General features: G+C 37.2%; 1 protein-coding gene across 4 annotated transcripts in view; it reads right to left on the reverse strand.

Moving 5' to 3' along the window:
* The window catches only part of TPP2 (tripeptidyl peptidase 2), a 56,496-nt gene that overhangs the window by 14,925 nt on the left and 28,846 nt on the right, over positions 1-12,725 (reverse strand). For 3 of the 4 annotated variants that reach the window (XR_007507904.1, XM_049815670.1, XM_049815672.1), the window contains exons 20-24: positions 10,786-10,882; positions 10,385-10,522; positions 8,308-8,552; positions 8,025-8,103; positions 6,077-6,115 (exon numbers count right to left, since the gene is read on the reverse strand). Coding sequence is in view for 3 of the 4 variants with exons in the window: in XM_049815670.1 (XP_049671627.1) it covers positions 6,077-6,115; positions 8,025-8,103; positions 8,308-8,552; positions 10,385-10,522; positions 10,786-10,882 (598 nt within the window). In the remaining variant the exon portion in view is untranslated. The remainder of the gene's footprint in view (positions 1-6,076; positions 6,116-8,024; positions 8,104-8,307; positions 8,553-10,384; positions 10,523-10,785; positions 10,883-12,725) is intronic. The other variant, XM_049815671.1, reaches the window with a different exon arrangement.

The following is a 12,725-nucleotide window of genomic DNA, read 5'->3' on the forward strand; positions in this document are numbered from 1 at the left end:
TAAATTTGCAAATAAGCCAGCATTAGATTTCAGTCACTGCTTCTAAAACATTACAATTGCTGGGGGAGGTTGTTTTGTTGGTTTTGGTTTTAATGTTGCAATTTTTAAAAAAAGCCTCTGCCCAAACAGTGAGGGCACATGTCCTGTTATTTTACATGTAGGATATTTCACAGAGAGGACCACTTAAGTTAATGGTTAAGATACCTTTACTCTGTTGCAACATTGTGCAAAATATTGTGTTGCATGCTCAACTGCTGTGGCAATTTAATTATTCATACCAATTATTCCAAAATACATTTGTGGGAACATGCTTCCCATAAACCAGGTCAGTGGTGCATAATGAAATGAACACTTTTGCACAAGACGGAGTTATTTCAGGTTACTTAAACAGCGAGTAAAAAGGTGACTGTTAGAAACTGCTATGCATAACCTTGTAATAACAGACTTCAACACTACACTTCTGAAACTAGTCAAGAACATTGATTCAGAACAATTTCATTTGAACTGATAGTTCAAACAGACCAGCAGCTTGCTATGGGTTATTCAAAACAATACTGCTAAGAGAAAGGGACATCAATATTCCCTTAAAAACTTTTTTTTCCAGTCTACATTAAAGTGTAGCTGTCACAGGAACTATCCTGCACACATGCATTTCAAATACGAAGCACGTGACCAGGCACTACACCTAAATAAGATTTCAGCAAGACCCAGGCCAGAGCATGAAAAAATGGGTCATGGAGCCAAGCACATGTAGTGGAGGATACAGAAGTCAGGAACATGGTATGGGGCTGGCTAAGGTAATTAGAATGGTAGACAGCAACAACATAGTTCATTAAAGCAAACCAAACATTTTAAGATTCCTAAGAAGTTAGTTCAATACAAAAATCTGAATCAGTAGTTTACAGTGTTTTTTAAGAGACGTCCTCTATTGAGACTAATACTTTCCTAAGAAATAAACCTGCCTTCCTAGAAATATTCTTCTAATATTTCAGGATTTCCTTCTTGAAAGTCCTCTTTGATCTTAAGTGGCAACATATGTTTGGAGTTATGTACCTAAATGGCCTCTGCATTCTCAAGCCTTGTCTACATGAGAAGGCTCTACTCTGGTTTAAGTTTCCAACCAAGAGTAATTAGATTAACAAGATCCCACTTCTGTGGATGAACACTTTCGTTTAAGAGACTAATTCTATGTAGCTAAACCATCAACAGTTAAACATCATCTCCCCATTCTCTCAGCTACGTGCTTTTGGTCTCATGAGTTTCTGTAAGCATTATAAGCTATGACCACTGAAAGGAAAACAATGAGCTTCAGACCTAGGCACTCTCCTTTTTCAAAAGACCTTACAGAGAGGCACTCTCTTCTCTACAGACAAACTTATTTCATGGGATAAATCAGGTTTAGGTGCTTATCTCACATTTAACTAAACTATTCACAAGACCATAAGATGGACTGAACGCTTCTTTCTCGTCTCTATTCTGTCTGTAAACACTAGCATCATGCAGAAAACTTGGCAACCCCTAGATACTAGAGGCTCCCAGAATGACACTGTCATTGCCACTACAGAAATATTCATCATTAGAGATTAAGGTGAAGAAAGGCAACTCTTCACAATTCAGTGCTTTAACATGTATTCTTATTCGTATTTCACTCTTGTTACACAGCAACAGAACTGCTAGAGTACTAGATTTGATTCGATATATGCCTATAAAAAGATATACAGCTATAGACAGAGAAAGGCAGCGAGAGCATGTTATCCGTTGAAAAAATGAGTTTAAGGAACTTTCAAATTAATGAGAAAGTTGCCCTTTGTTTATCCTCTAAAAAAAATAAAGCAGTAATAAAAACTTTGGAAGCGTATAGGACACGCACTTTGGTCAGTGTACTCTGTGCACAGTTTGATAAGCCTCAGTGAGTTTACTAGAACTACAAGCTGCATACAGAAACAAGCACAATGCCCTCAAAACAGTCACCTCCTTTTAAGAGCTTAATTAGCAGTTAATTTTGTTTACAGACTTAAATTTAATTTCTGTCCAATGATTCAACTTCTGGTACTTTACGTGGAAAAGACATAGGAACTACTTTTATTTGTACTTTAAAGCGTTCACAGCATAACTAACCACAGGAAAAAGCTCCTTAAAGGAACACATCGCAGGTCTCATTTTCTATTTAATAAATCAAATGCACATCTGCATACACACAGAGTTGAATGTGCATATGGAATTTGTATCTATTTTCAGATGCATACAATTTGTGCAGTGTTGCTCATTCTTACAGCAATACTCTTATTTAATTGAAAATGAATGAAGTTTCTTGAATTCACCAGCCAGGCTTACACAAAATTAAATCAGACATGTACTTCATCCTATATTTGAAGGCCTCCTGATTAAACAGGGATAGTGTCTTAATGCTCAAAGAAAGTAATCCTTTTAAATTTGACTTCACAATGGTATTTATTAGTCTTCCACTGGTACTCATCAATATCTGCATAATGCATTTCTTGCTCCAAATTGGAGGAAAGGATGGCAGAGTAGGGAGAAAGATGTAGAAATTTTCTATCCCTTGTTACATGTTGCTGTTCAAAAGCTGCATTACGTAAAACAACAAAAAATTTATTCTAACAGACTAGAAAAAGTCAGTAATCTATTTTCATTCTAACTATGTTGAGGACAAAACTTGGAGACAAGAGGAAAAAAATAAACAGATTGTACCTGCATTACAAAAGTTAGGTTGTGAAACAAGAAAGGTACAGAGAACCAATTTGGTTTTCACAGTTGTGTAGCATGTGCCTCCCCATTAGAGACCAAGGGCACTTCAAAGGGTACATCAGCTTCCCAAGCCATGACAGTAGGGCACTCTCTACTTCAGTGGGGATCAGTTTAAAGGAAAAACATCACTGAATTCTGGACTTCATACATATCACAGGTTCAGTAATCAGAGAAAAAGGATTTATTTTTTTCTTCCTGAAGACAGGAAGACATTAAGTAAAACCCATGCCCAAGGTTGTTTTGGGTTTTGTTTGGTTTTTTTTTTAAGATAAAATTAAGTTCCCTAGAATAGCTCTTCGAGCAGGCATGTAATTCTGCTGTATGCATCTGGTAAAACAAAGACACCTACTTATTCTGTGGGGAGAACCCATTGACATTTTTGTCCAGTTATAAAAGAATTAACTATCTTCTTTGGAAAATTAGGCTGTTATTTCCTGACATAAACTTAAACTGCTTTCATGGAAAATAGAAAAGCTGTCGAAGTATGGGCTGGATGAGCAGTCAGGTGGATTGAAACCTGCTGAATGGCCAGGCCCAGAGAGTGGTGATCAGTGGCACACAGTTGGAGACCAGTAACTACTGCTGTACCCCAGAGGTCAATACTGAATTGAATCCTGTTCAACATCCTCATGAATGACCTGGGTGATGGGGCAGAGTGCACCTCAGCAAGTTTGCAGATGACACCAAACTGGGAGGAGTGGCTGATATGCCAGAGGGTCGTGCTGCCTTCCAGAGGGACCTCGACAGGCTGAAGGAATGGGCAAGACAGGAACATCATGAAGTTCAGCAATGAGAACTGCAAAGTCTTGCACCTGGAGAAGAACAACTCCAGGCACAGCAGCTTGGCAGGAAAGGACCTAGAGGTCCTGGTGGACACCAGCTTGAACATAAGCCAGCAATGTGTCCTTGCGGCAAAGAGGGCCAGTGGTATCCTGGGCTGCATTAGACACACTACCAGCAGGTTGAGAGAGATGATTCTTCTCTCATCTGCACTGGTGAGGCCACAGCCTGGAGTACTGCGTCCAGTGAAGGTCCACAAAGATGATGGACTGGAACATCCTCCTATGAAAAAAGGCTGAGAAAGCTGGGACTGTTCAGTCCGGAGAAGGCATTTGGCGGGGTGGAAGGGTGGGGGGCATTTGGGGGCTGACCTCATCAATCTGTGTAAATACCTGTAAGGGAGGGCATAAAGAGAAGTCCAGACTCTTTTCAGTGGTGCCCAGTGACAGGACGAGAGGCAGTGGCCAAACACAGAAACACATGAGGTTCCCTCTGGACATCAGGAAACACTTTTTCACAGTGGGGGTGACTGAGCACTGGGCACAGGTTGCCCAGAGAGGTTGTGTAGTCTCCACCTTTGGAGATAGTAAGAAGTCGTCTGGGCATAGTCCTGGGAAACTAGCTCTAGGAGACTCTGCTCCAGCAGAGGGGTTGGACCAGATGACCTCCAGAGGTCCCTTCCAGCCTCAGCCATTCTGTGTCAATAAACTTTCAAACAACTAGAAATGCCAACCCTGGATTTCTGGTAGTGTTATGCACACAGGTATAAGCTAACAAGTTCCCCCCCTCCTCAAACAACAACAAAAAGCTGTCCAGAGACTACTCACCAGTATCAGAGCAAAAAAAACCACACACAAAATAAAAGTGGGACTTGTAAATTAACACTCCTCATCCTACAAGAGGGCCTAGACTTGTCTGTGAAAAATATGAAGAATCTACACATACCTTTTTGACTGACTGCGTCACAAAGGAAATATATGAACATGTTTTCCATGCTGGAAAACAACTGCATGTTAAACTTATGACAGGACAGGGTAAATATTCAAAACTTGTAAACTAGGAAGCCCTCAGAGTTGCATTCTTAGAAAAATATATTAATTAATGGAGGTCTTATGGATCAATGCTCTGAAAGACTGTTTTATTTGCTGCTAGTACACTAATGCCTCTGATGAACAGTAGGTGGAAGTATCAAGAACAACAGTTTTTATTTTGGCTTAGATGAGTATACTGCTCAGATCTGAACACAAATCTCTGTTCTAAAAATAAAATAAAAAAACAGAACAAGCAACCTCTTGGATCTGTTTAATAGATTGTTATGCAAATTAAATGACAATTAGAGTTAACTCCCTTGTTAGAGATTCACTTAGTGAATATTTTATACCCTCTTCATCAGGAAGCCACATATTCACATGGGATTTTAAATCCTTTCTAAAAGTGATGTGCATAATTTTCAGATGCAGTATGAAAATAAAATTGCAGCAACGCGCATTAAAATCCTTCCTGTAAAGCCTAATCACATTCCCACATAGTTATTACACCAAGACCAGACTAAGTTAGCAGGCTCGGTTACCAGCTCACTGTTAACAAAATAACAGGTTACAGCAATAAAATGTGCTATTCATAATTCTCATGCCTTATTTCTAATAAGAATCCTGACTAATTTGCATGTTACTCCAGAACACAGTACCTTGAAAACAAAAGAATGTAAATAGCCTTACAACTTAGGAACAAAACAAGAAAAAAAGCCAGTAGCCTTATAAAGGTAGCCTATTAAAATAGTTTCGGGGGTTTTATAAAGACTGTTTCAGTCTCTGACTGCTGGCAGAATATTGTATTAACTAATGTAAAAATATGAGGAAGCACAATATTAAACACTGTTATGTTAAAAGTCATTCACTCCCTACGTGAAATATCTTATACATGCTCCAAAACTCTTTCTGTAAATTCTACTACCTGCTACACCACTGTATAAGCTTTAGCCTATAATGAGTTATATTAAATTTGAGTACAATCATGAATTGAGAGACTTTTCAATCAAGTCTGTCCTTCCTAAGAAAAAACTTCTTGCTGCAGTACATTTTTTAAAACTGTAATGAAGCCAGCTCTCAATTCAGTAGGCTTAGTATAAAGCTAGATATTCAATTTTACATCGAAGTGTTAGGTTCGTATTCAGGTCTCAATGTGCAGGCAGAATAGAATAGGCAGAAACACTTGCCACAGAAAATCTTGACCACACTGAAGATTCCCAAGTATTTCATAAAAACAAAAATTACAGACCACTAATCACCACATGCATTTTTACAGCACTTATTGCAGAAGTATCCAGATGCTCACGTGCCTCTCAGCTTTGTATTACAGTAGTGTTTTGTCAATTCTACCAGTAGACATACTTAAGATGCTGAAGTAAATAACTCCGGACTAAGAAGGTAGATGAGGGAGACAAATTAAAAACCAATACTGGTAGACAAATTCTTTAAGTCATATGCAAAAAGACTTAAGTATATCTTTTTCAAAAACTAACATTCAGTACCTTTTTAAATTTTCCTTGTCGCTTTGCTGCAGACTGCCCCTGGGAGTTAGAATAACATACTGTAAGAAAACATGCACACACCACACAGGATGGAGACACCTTCTCTGTACAATTATGGTTATACTTTCAACCTACAGATTTTTAAACTTCTAGAGAGTCACATCTATGATCAAACATGCTCTTAAAGCATGCTCTTTCAGGTTTCAAAAATTAATAAAACAACGCATTATTGTGTATACAGTCCATTATTCCTGTAAGACAAGCAAGTGTTGTTAACCACTTAGCTTTAATTAATAAATTACAGAAATTCAACCTCAAAAGTGTAGATTTTAGATTTTGACTGTTTAGTGGCATTGTTCTATTTCACAATGGATATACAGAAATTAGATAACATTTTCCCTCACATTGAATCTACTTGCTGACCTAGAGACAACTTTGCTACCTACTCCTCCTTATTTGTCTCCTGGTACATACCAACGTTCACTAAAGGCAGCAGAAAGTATCTGATGCTATTGGATACCATGCTTTTTCCAGTGAAATATGACCATAGCAGTAATGCCTTAGACTATGACATGAGACACGCCTCAGCTAGAATTTTTCTCTGTGTAAGCTCTTAAGTATTCTTCATCACATGAAATTTGACAGGCAATACCTACCTACCTCCTACTTCCCATCCCAGAAATCACTGTATATAACCATTTAGTCTGGTTTTAAAGTAAGATAAGACAAGAATTAAAACCAATAGTTCAAAGAAGTGCAGAATGCAAGTTAGGAAAACTATACTACACTACTGTAAAGGATTTACCATGGATTTCATAAAGTATACTTGCAACCTTGTAGGAATCACAAATATAAAGCTAAGTATTTTAGAGTTCTTAGTGACTGGGTTTTTCCTCATTGATAAATTCTCCCAACAGTCATTATCTAACCTACAGTTACATGCAAACTGCCCCCAAAGTACTACCTACAACCAAATCAGACTGAATGAACTAAACTTTTCTATTCAACAAGATCTAAAGGTATGTGCCCACCTACTCACAGAAACTTATGTTCTATGAAAACATAATCTAGTTTTATACATGTTGTTCAGCCACATCCAGTGATACACGGACATAGATGAACTACCTCTAAATACTAACAATGACCAGGACTGATTCAAATTTATTCTCAGCTTTGCCATCTATTTAAAAATAGCTAAGTGAATCTTCTAAACACCTTAGCACCAGATAAACACAAGAGTGATCTGGTTACTACAATCACTGTTTCACTACAGATTCATGCAAGTTAGAAACCAGCTTTTACAGGATGCTGCACTATAAGCAAAAAAACCCCCTACAGCTTTTTTGTAGCATCACATACAGAGACCTTACATCATTCTGTTGGAGCATACAGTCGTATTAGTGGTTGACAACATCAGTGTGCAGCACGTAAGAATATCTGCTTATGCGTTTGAGTCAGCAAATTCCTATTACTTTGTAACAGTAAAATGTAGGTGTTAAGAAAGCACATATTTTTGCTGAAAATTGTATGCATGCAAGGAAGAGTATAGCTGTTTATTACAGAACCCACATGCACAAAACAATATAAATGCACATATTTTTTCATTCAAAAATTATACTAAGCTAGGCGATTACACAAAATCACTTTTAAAAGCTCCGCACCAACAAAAAAGCAGTTGCTTCTAGAAATACAAGGGTTCAGAGTGAAAAAATTTGAATTCAAAATTTAGAAAATGTGATTAAATTTGGAATAAGATGAAAATAAAACCAGAACTACTTAGAAGTTACTCTGACTTTATAATGAAACAACTGCTTCTAAAACGTGTTATGCTACTAAACTTAGTGCTCTTTAAAGTACTAAAATCATGAAATACAGCACTTCCTGGCATGCCATTTACTCGCTTCAAAAGTTCCAGGAAAAGAAGCAGTCATCCATTTCAAATACTCACAGCTTTCTTTCCAAGTTCTGTTTTAGACAATGTAAGAGCTCCTGCAAGATAACATCCTGGTCCTGCTCCTTTAGGTATTCTATTCAAAGAAAGAAAGTTCAGTATTAAAACAAGGTTCATTAATGTTCCATGGGGACTACAATACAGAACCCAAACAGCAAAAGAGCAACACAAGAGGAATTACCAAGCCTAAACAGGTAGATACTACCAAATTATCATTTCAGTTAGGTGCAGAGGCAGCTGGTTAAATGTAGATGAGGAAAACAGGAGTTCAATAACTTACTTGTCATCAGGCAGAGATGTAACAAAGAATGGCTGACTGTGTTTTGGTGGTAATGTCAAACTGTTGGATTTCTTCTTCCCTAAGAGAGCAAGGCTATGGTTTTCATAAATATCTAAGCTCAAGGTACTAGACAACCTGTGAGAAACAATAAATGGAAGGTCTTTGATGCGATCCAGCTCACTGTTCTGTTCGTGACGTATTTGTAACCGAATAGTGTAATCTCCTTTTTCCAGTTTCACAGAATACTGAAAGAAAAAAGTTCTCATAAATGTCAAGATTAAATACTTCAGCATTCACAAGAAACCCAGAAATAACACTGTCATGTCCTTCTTGATCCATATAGCTCTAGCCATTTAAAATATGCTATATTGCTTAGTTTTGGAATCTCCTGAAAACAGAGTGCTTGCAACACTTGATAGCAGCCAAAACACATTTTGGATTGACCGAAAAAAAAAAATTTTCAGACCACAATATAGCCTGACATCATTTGTTCTTACTATAGCACTGCATTAACTGCTCAAATAATAATCAGAATTCTTGCTAACCTTTCAGTTCAAACCTCTAGCAGATTTGCCTTGATACACTTTCAGTTTACTATGTAACTCTGAGTGCTCTGTGGTTTAATCACAGGATTATCTTCTATGGTCTCCAAGATTGTACGAGCTTTCACACTGAAGGAGCCAGTATTCCTGTGAGATTTAAGGCTGCGGTTTAAAGAGCTGACAGACTGTTTGCCCTGAGCTTTTTATACATTCAGTTAGGAATATGCAGATAACATCTCCATTTATTAAACCCGTTACCCCCACAAAAACCACCCCCCAAAAAACCCCAGAACAAAAAAACCCAGGCTCTCAAATTCTTAGGTTTGAAAACATTCTTTAGTTTCTATCAACCTAAAAGGGCACCATGTGGATGTTTTGAACAGTAGCATGCTAAGTTTCATTTCTGGTGCTGCTATAATACGAAAGGCAGCCCTAAATACAAACGGACAATAATTCAGAACTACTCTGCTCCCAGAATCTCCCTCTTCTGGGTTAGGAAGTCATGCTTCCTATTGGTATTTCTTCCTGGATTAAATAATTTTGAATTGCTTTAGAATTGTTCTATGATGTACACCACCAGAGATTTACAGCACAGTGGTCTACCACTTGTAAGTAACAGACTACTTTGGTGATTTTTAGATTTTATAGCACCTTAAAAATGCAGCTTAAGGAATAGAAGTTTAAATAATGCAATTTCTGAAATTCATTTCTAAGATTCAAAAGACATGCTTTAAAGTTGATCTTCTGTACACTTCCAGAATGATCAATCTATCAAAATAAACATGACGTTGAAGTTCAACTGTGATTTTAGATTAGTAAAAAATAGTTTAAAACCCCCAAACTATGGAAAATGTTTCCCTTATGCTTTTTTTCTTTTTATCCCCCCCCCCCCCCCCCAATCCAGACACACAGTCCGTTCCAGCAGAAAGAGATTCCCACAGAGGGTACAGTATCTACAAGTCTTGTGCAAAAAAACCCAACCACCTCCTTCTGAAAGACAGCAACAGGAAGTAAGCCGAGCTGTAGCATTTAAAAGGCTGTTTGAAGACATGAACAGCACAGAAGACAACCTTCATGGATACAGAAGCCTCTGATCTATCAGCAGACAAGTCAGACTACAGAAAAAAAACCCAGATACTTTCCATCTTAAATAGAAAAGTTCAAGGTATCACCTTTGTAAAAAACCCAAATATAACGACAAGAACTTGAATTCACTTCTTGAGAAGCACCAGTCAAAATCACAAGAAATCACAAGTTAACAGCTTTTTGTAGAAATAAAACACACCATAACTCTTTCTCCTTCCTTGGAAGAGAAAAAAAAACGTAGTGTTCTATTTCATGGAAACAAACTTGTCATTACTTTTTTTCATACAAATGTATCACTGCTGAACCTGTCTTCTTGTGAAGATATAAAACCATTATACCTATGCAGCAGGAAATGTTAGGAGATAACAGCAGGCCTGGGAGGTGAAAAAGAATGTAAATTTTCACACTGTGTAGAAAACAGAAGGAAAAATAAATACATTACTCCGTACCTGGTGCGGATAGGCATCTCCTGAACCCATTTGTCTTTTGTTCTGGTCAAAAATAATCCAAAGTTGACTATCAAATTCAGATTCGTACAACAATTCACAAAGAAGTGGACAGCTCGGAGTTACTTCCCCACTCTTAGGCTATTAAAAGAAAGGTCAAAACATTTAATCCAGTATTGAATAAAACAAGTACAGTCCTTACACACATATTCAAAAGGATACCTGAAGTAAAGCCCATTTCAAGCAACAGTAGCTCCTAAAGAGAACCAAATCAGAATTTTGACTGTAGAGAGTCTAGAGTGTGAATCTAGACCTCATTTCTGACAGAAAGCTAGTTACTGGTTTTAGAAAACATGCTGTATTTATTAACAACTTTTAAAAAACCAACCACCCATAACCCTTACCTGATGGAAGTTATAGGTCAAAATCATTTCATATAGTTGACGATTATTTGGTAAAATATCTCTGGAGCCCAAAGGTTTTATTTTTGCACTCACTGGTCTGCAGTTAAACAACAAAAAAACAACAGAAGGTACTCTTAAAAAACATGTATCCTCTATCAAAATTTGTCTTGCTTAAGCAGAAACATATTCTGAAGTACAACTGAATTCAGCACATGCAACAACATCTCTGAAAATATTATAACTATCCAGGCAGCATAAATTCCTCAGTTAAAATTAATGTCAGTTTGAAAACAAGGTTTAGTGACATTACAGACACTGCCGAAGAAAGAAGACAACAGAACTTAGCAAGCATGTCTAAATGATCAAAATTAAAGGCCATTAAAAAAAAGGGGGGCAAGGGGGAACCCAACAGGTTTCAGGATTAGGAAGAAAAATCAGGTTACTGTACATCTCTAGTATCCATGTAAATCAGCACTTTTATTCATAGATTGAAAGATTAATGGCACAGTAATTACAGAACAGAATAAATAGTTGATAACTGTTTGTTATAGAAGCTAATATCAGAAAAGAATCTGTAAGAAGCCTTACAGAAATCAGAGTAGTAACACAGAAGAATGTTAACATACACTGCCTACGTAGTGTATGTTAACCCAGATACAGTTAGGACAAGCTATTGTTCAGAGCAGCACACTTTAGACTTTAAGCATCAAAGAATATAGGCTAAATAATAATTATATAGGAAAATCAGAGCTTCAGAAATAAAGAATAGCAGAATGATGGTGGCCTGGCATCATTTAAGTTTACATTTCATTCATTCATTCTGACAACCTTTACAGGATCCAAGTTTTTCTATAAGATTGTCAGCTTTTTCATTGCCAAGAGTACAGACTAGTCACCCAGTAAAATATCTGTGCTGGGTCAGACCACAGGTTCATTTAACCCAGGTTTCCTAGTCTGGCAGACACCAGAGGCACTGCTGACATAAGACTTAAGAACCGAGTAACCCCACACATGATATGTCTCCCTAATACTCACCCTGCCTCCAAGCATTTGAAACTCAAGAGACTGAATGAGAAGCCATTCAGCACTTTTTTTCTTCAGTGTTATGACTCATTATTTCATTCAAGGGACACTATTCATGCCTTAATTTAAATACATATACATTTCTCATTATTTTACTTAACTGCAGTTCATTTGCTGTCAGATGAGCGTCTCAAATATTACAAGGAGATAAAAGCATCTCCATTTGACAAACCAAGAATGATGCAAAGATATATTAGGGGATTGTTTTATTTCCTCACTTAAGGCATATCAAATTGGGTATTTCTGAACCTAACATTAGGTGGCATGTTCATTAAACAATAAACTCCTAGCAACCTCATTCCAGTTACAAGTATCCAAAAGCCCCAGACAGAGTCCAAGGTCAACACTGAGAGGCCCAAATAATGAAAAACTTTGGATTACTGACCACTGTGAAATTGTCTGGCCCAGGTCTTAAAAATACTGCTTAAACTGTATGGCATTTCTTTTTCCTCCTGCACTGACCAACTTTAGTAACTACTGCACTGGTTAGGAATTTTCCAACAAAGCTTTTCCTCCAAATCAGCACGTGTCAAACTGACAAGATAAACACAACTTTCCACGCAAAATTCTACAGCACGTCCTACAAAAATGTTTCCAATCAAGCAAGAGAGAGAAGACAGTCTTCCCAGGTCAAAACTGGGCAGTATCTGAAGCAGCTGCTTAAAAAACCCCAAACAACAAACAGTAGCACCAAATAACTAAAATGACTCTACATATTGTTTCTTTAGATATTCAAGTGCCTTTTACCTCTAAGTGTCTCCTTCAGAAGCAATGGAATATTTTTGGAATTATTTTTTTTATAAATAGCTTAAAGAAAATTATTTGTACGGAAAAAAGTCAACATAATTCTCAAATTT

Source organism: Accipiter gentilis, chromosome 13 (genome assembly GCF_929443795.1).
Source record: "Accipiter gentilis chromosome 13, bAccGen1.1, whole genome shotgun sequence".
In the NCBI taxonomy this organism is placed as follows: Eukaryota; Metazoa; Chordata; class Aves; order Accipitriformes; family Accipitridae; genus Astur; species Astur gentilis.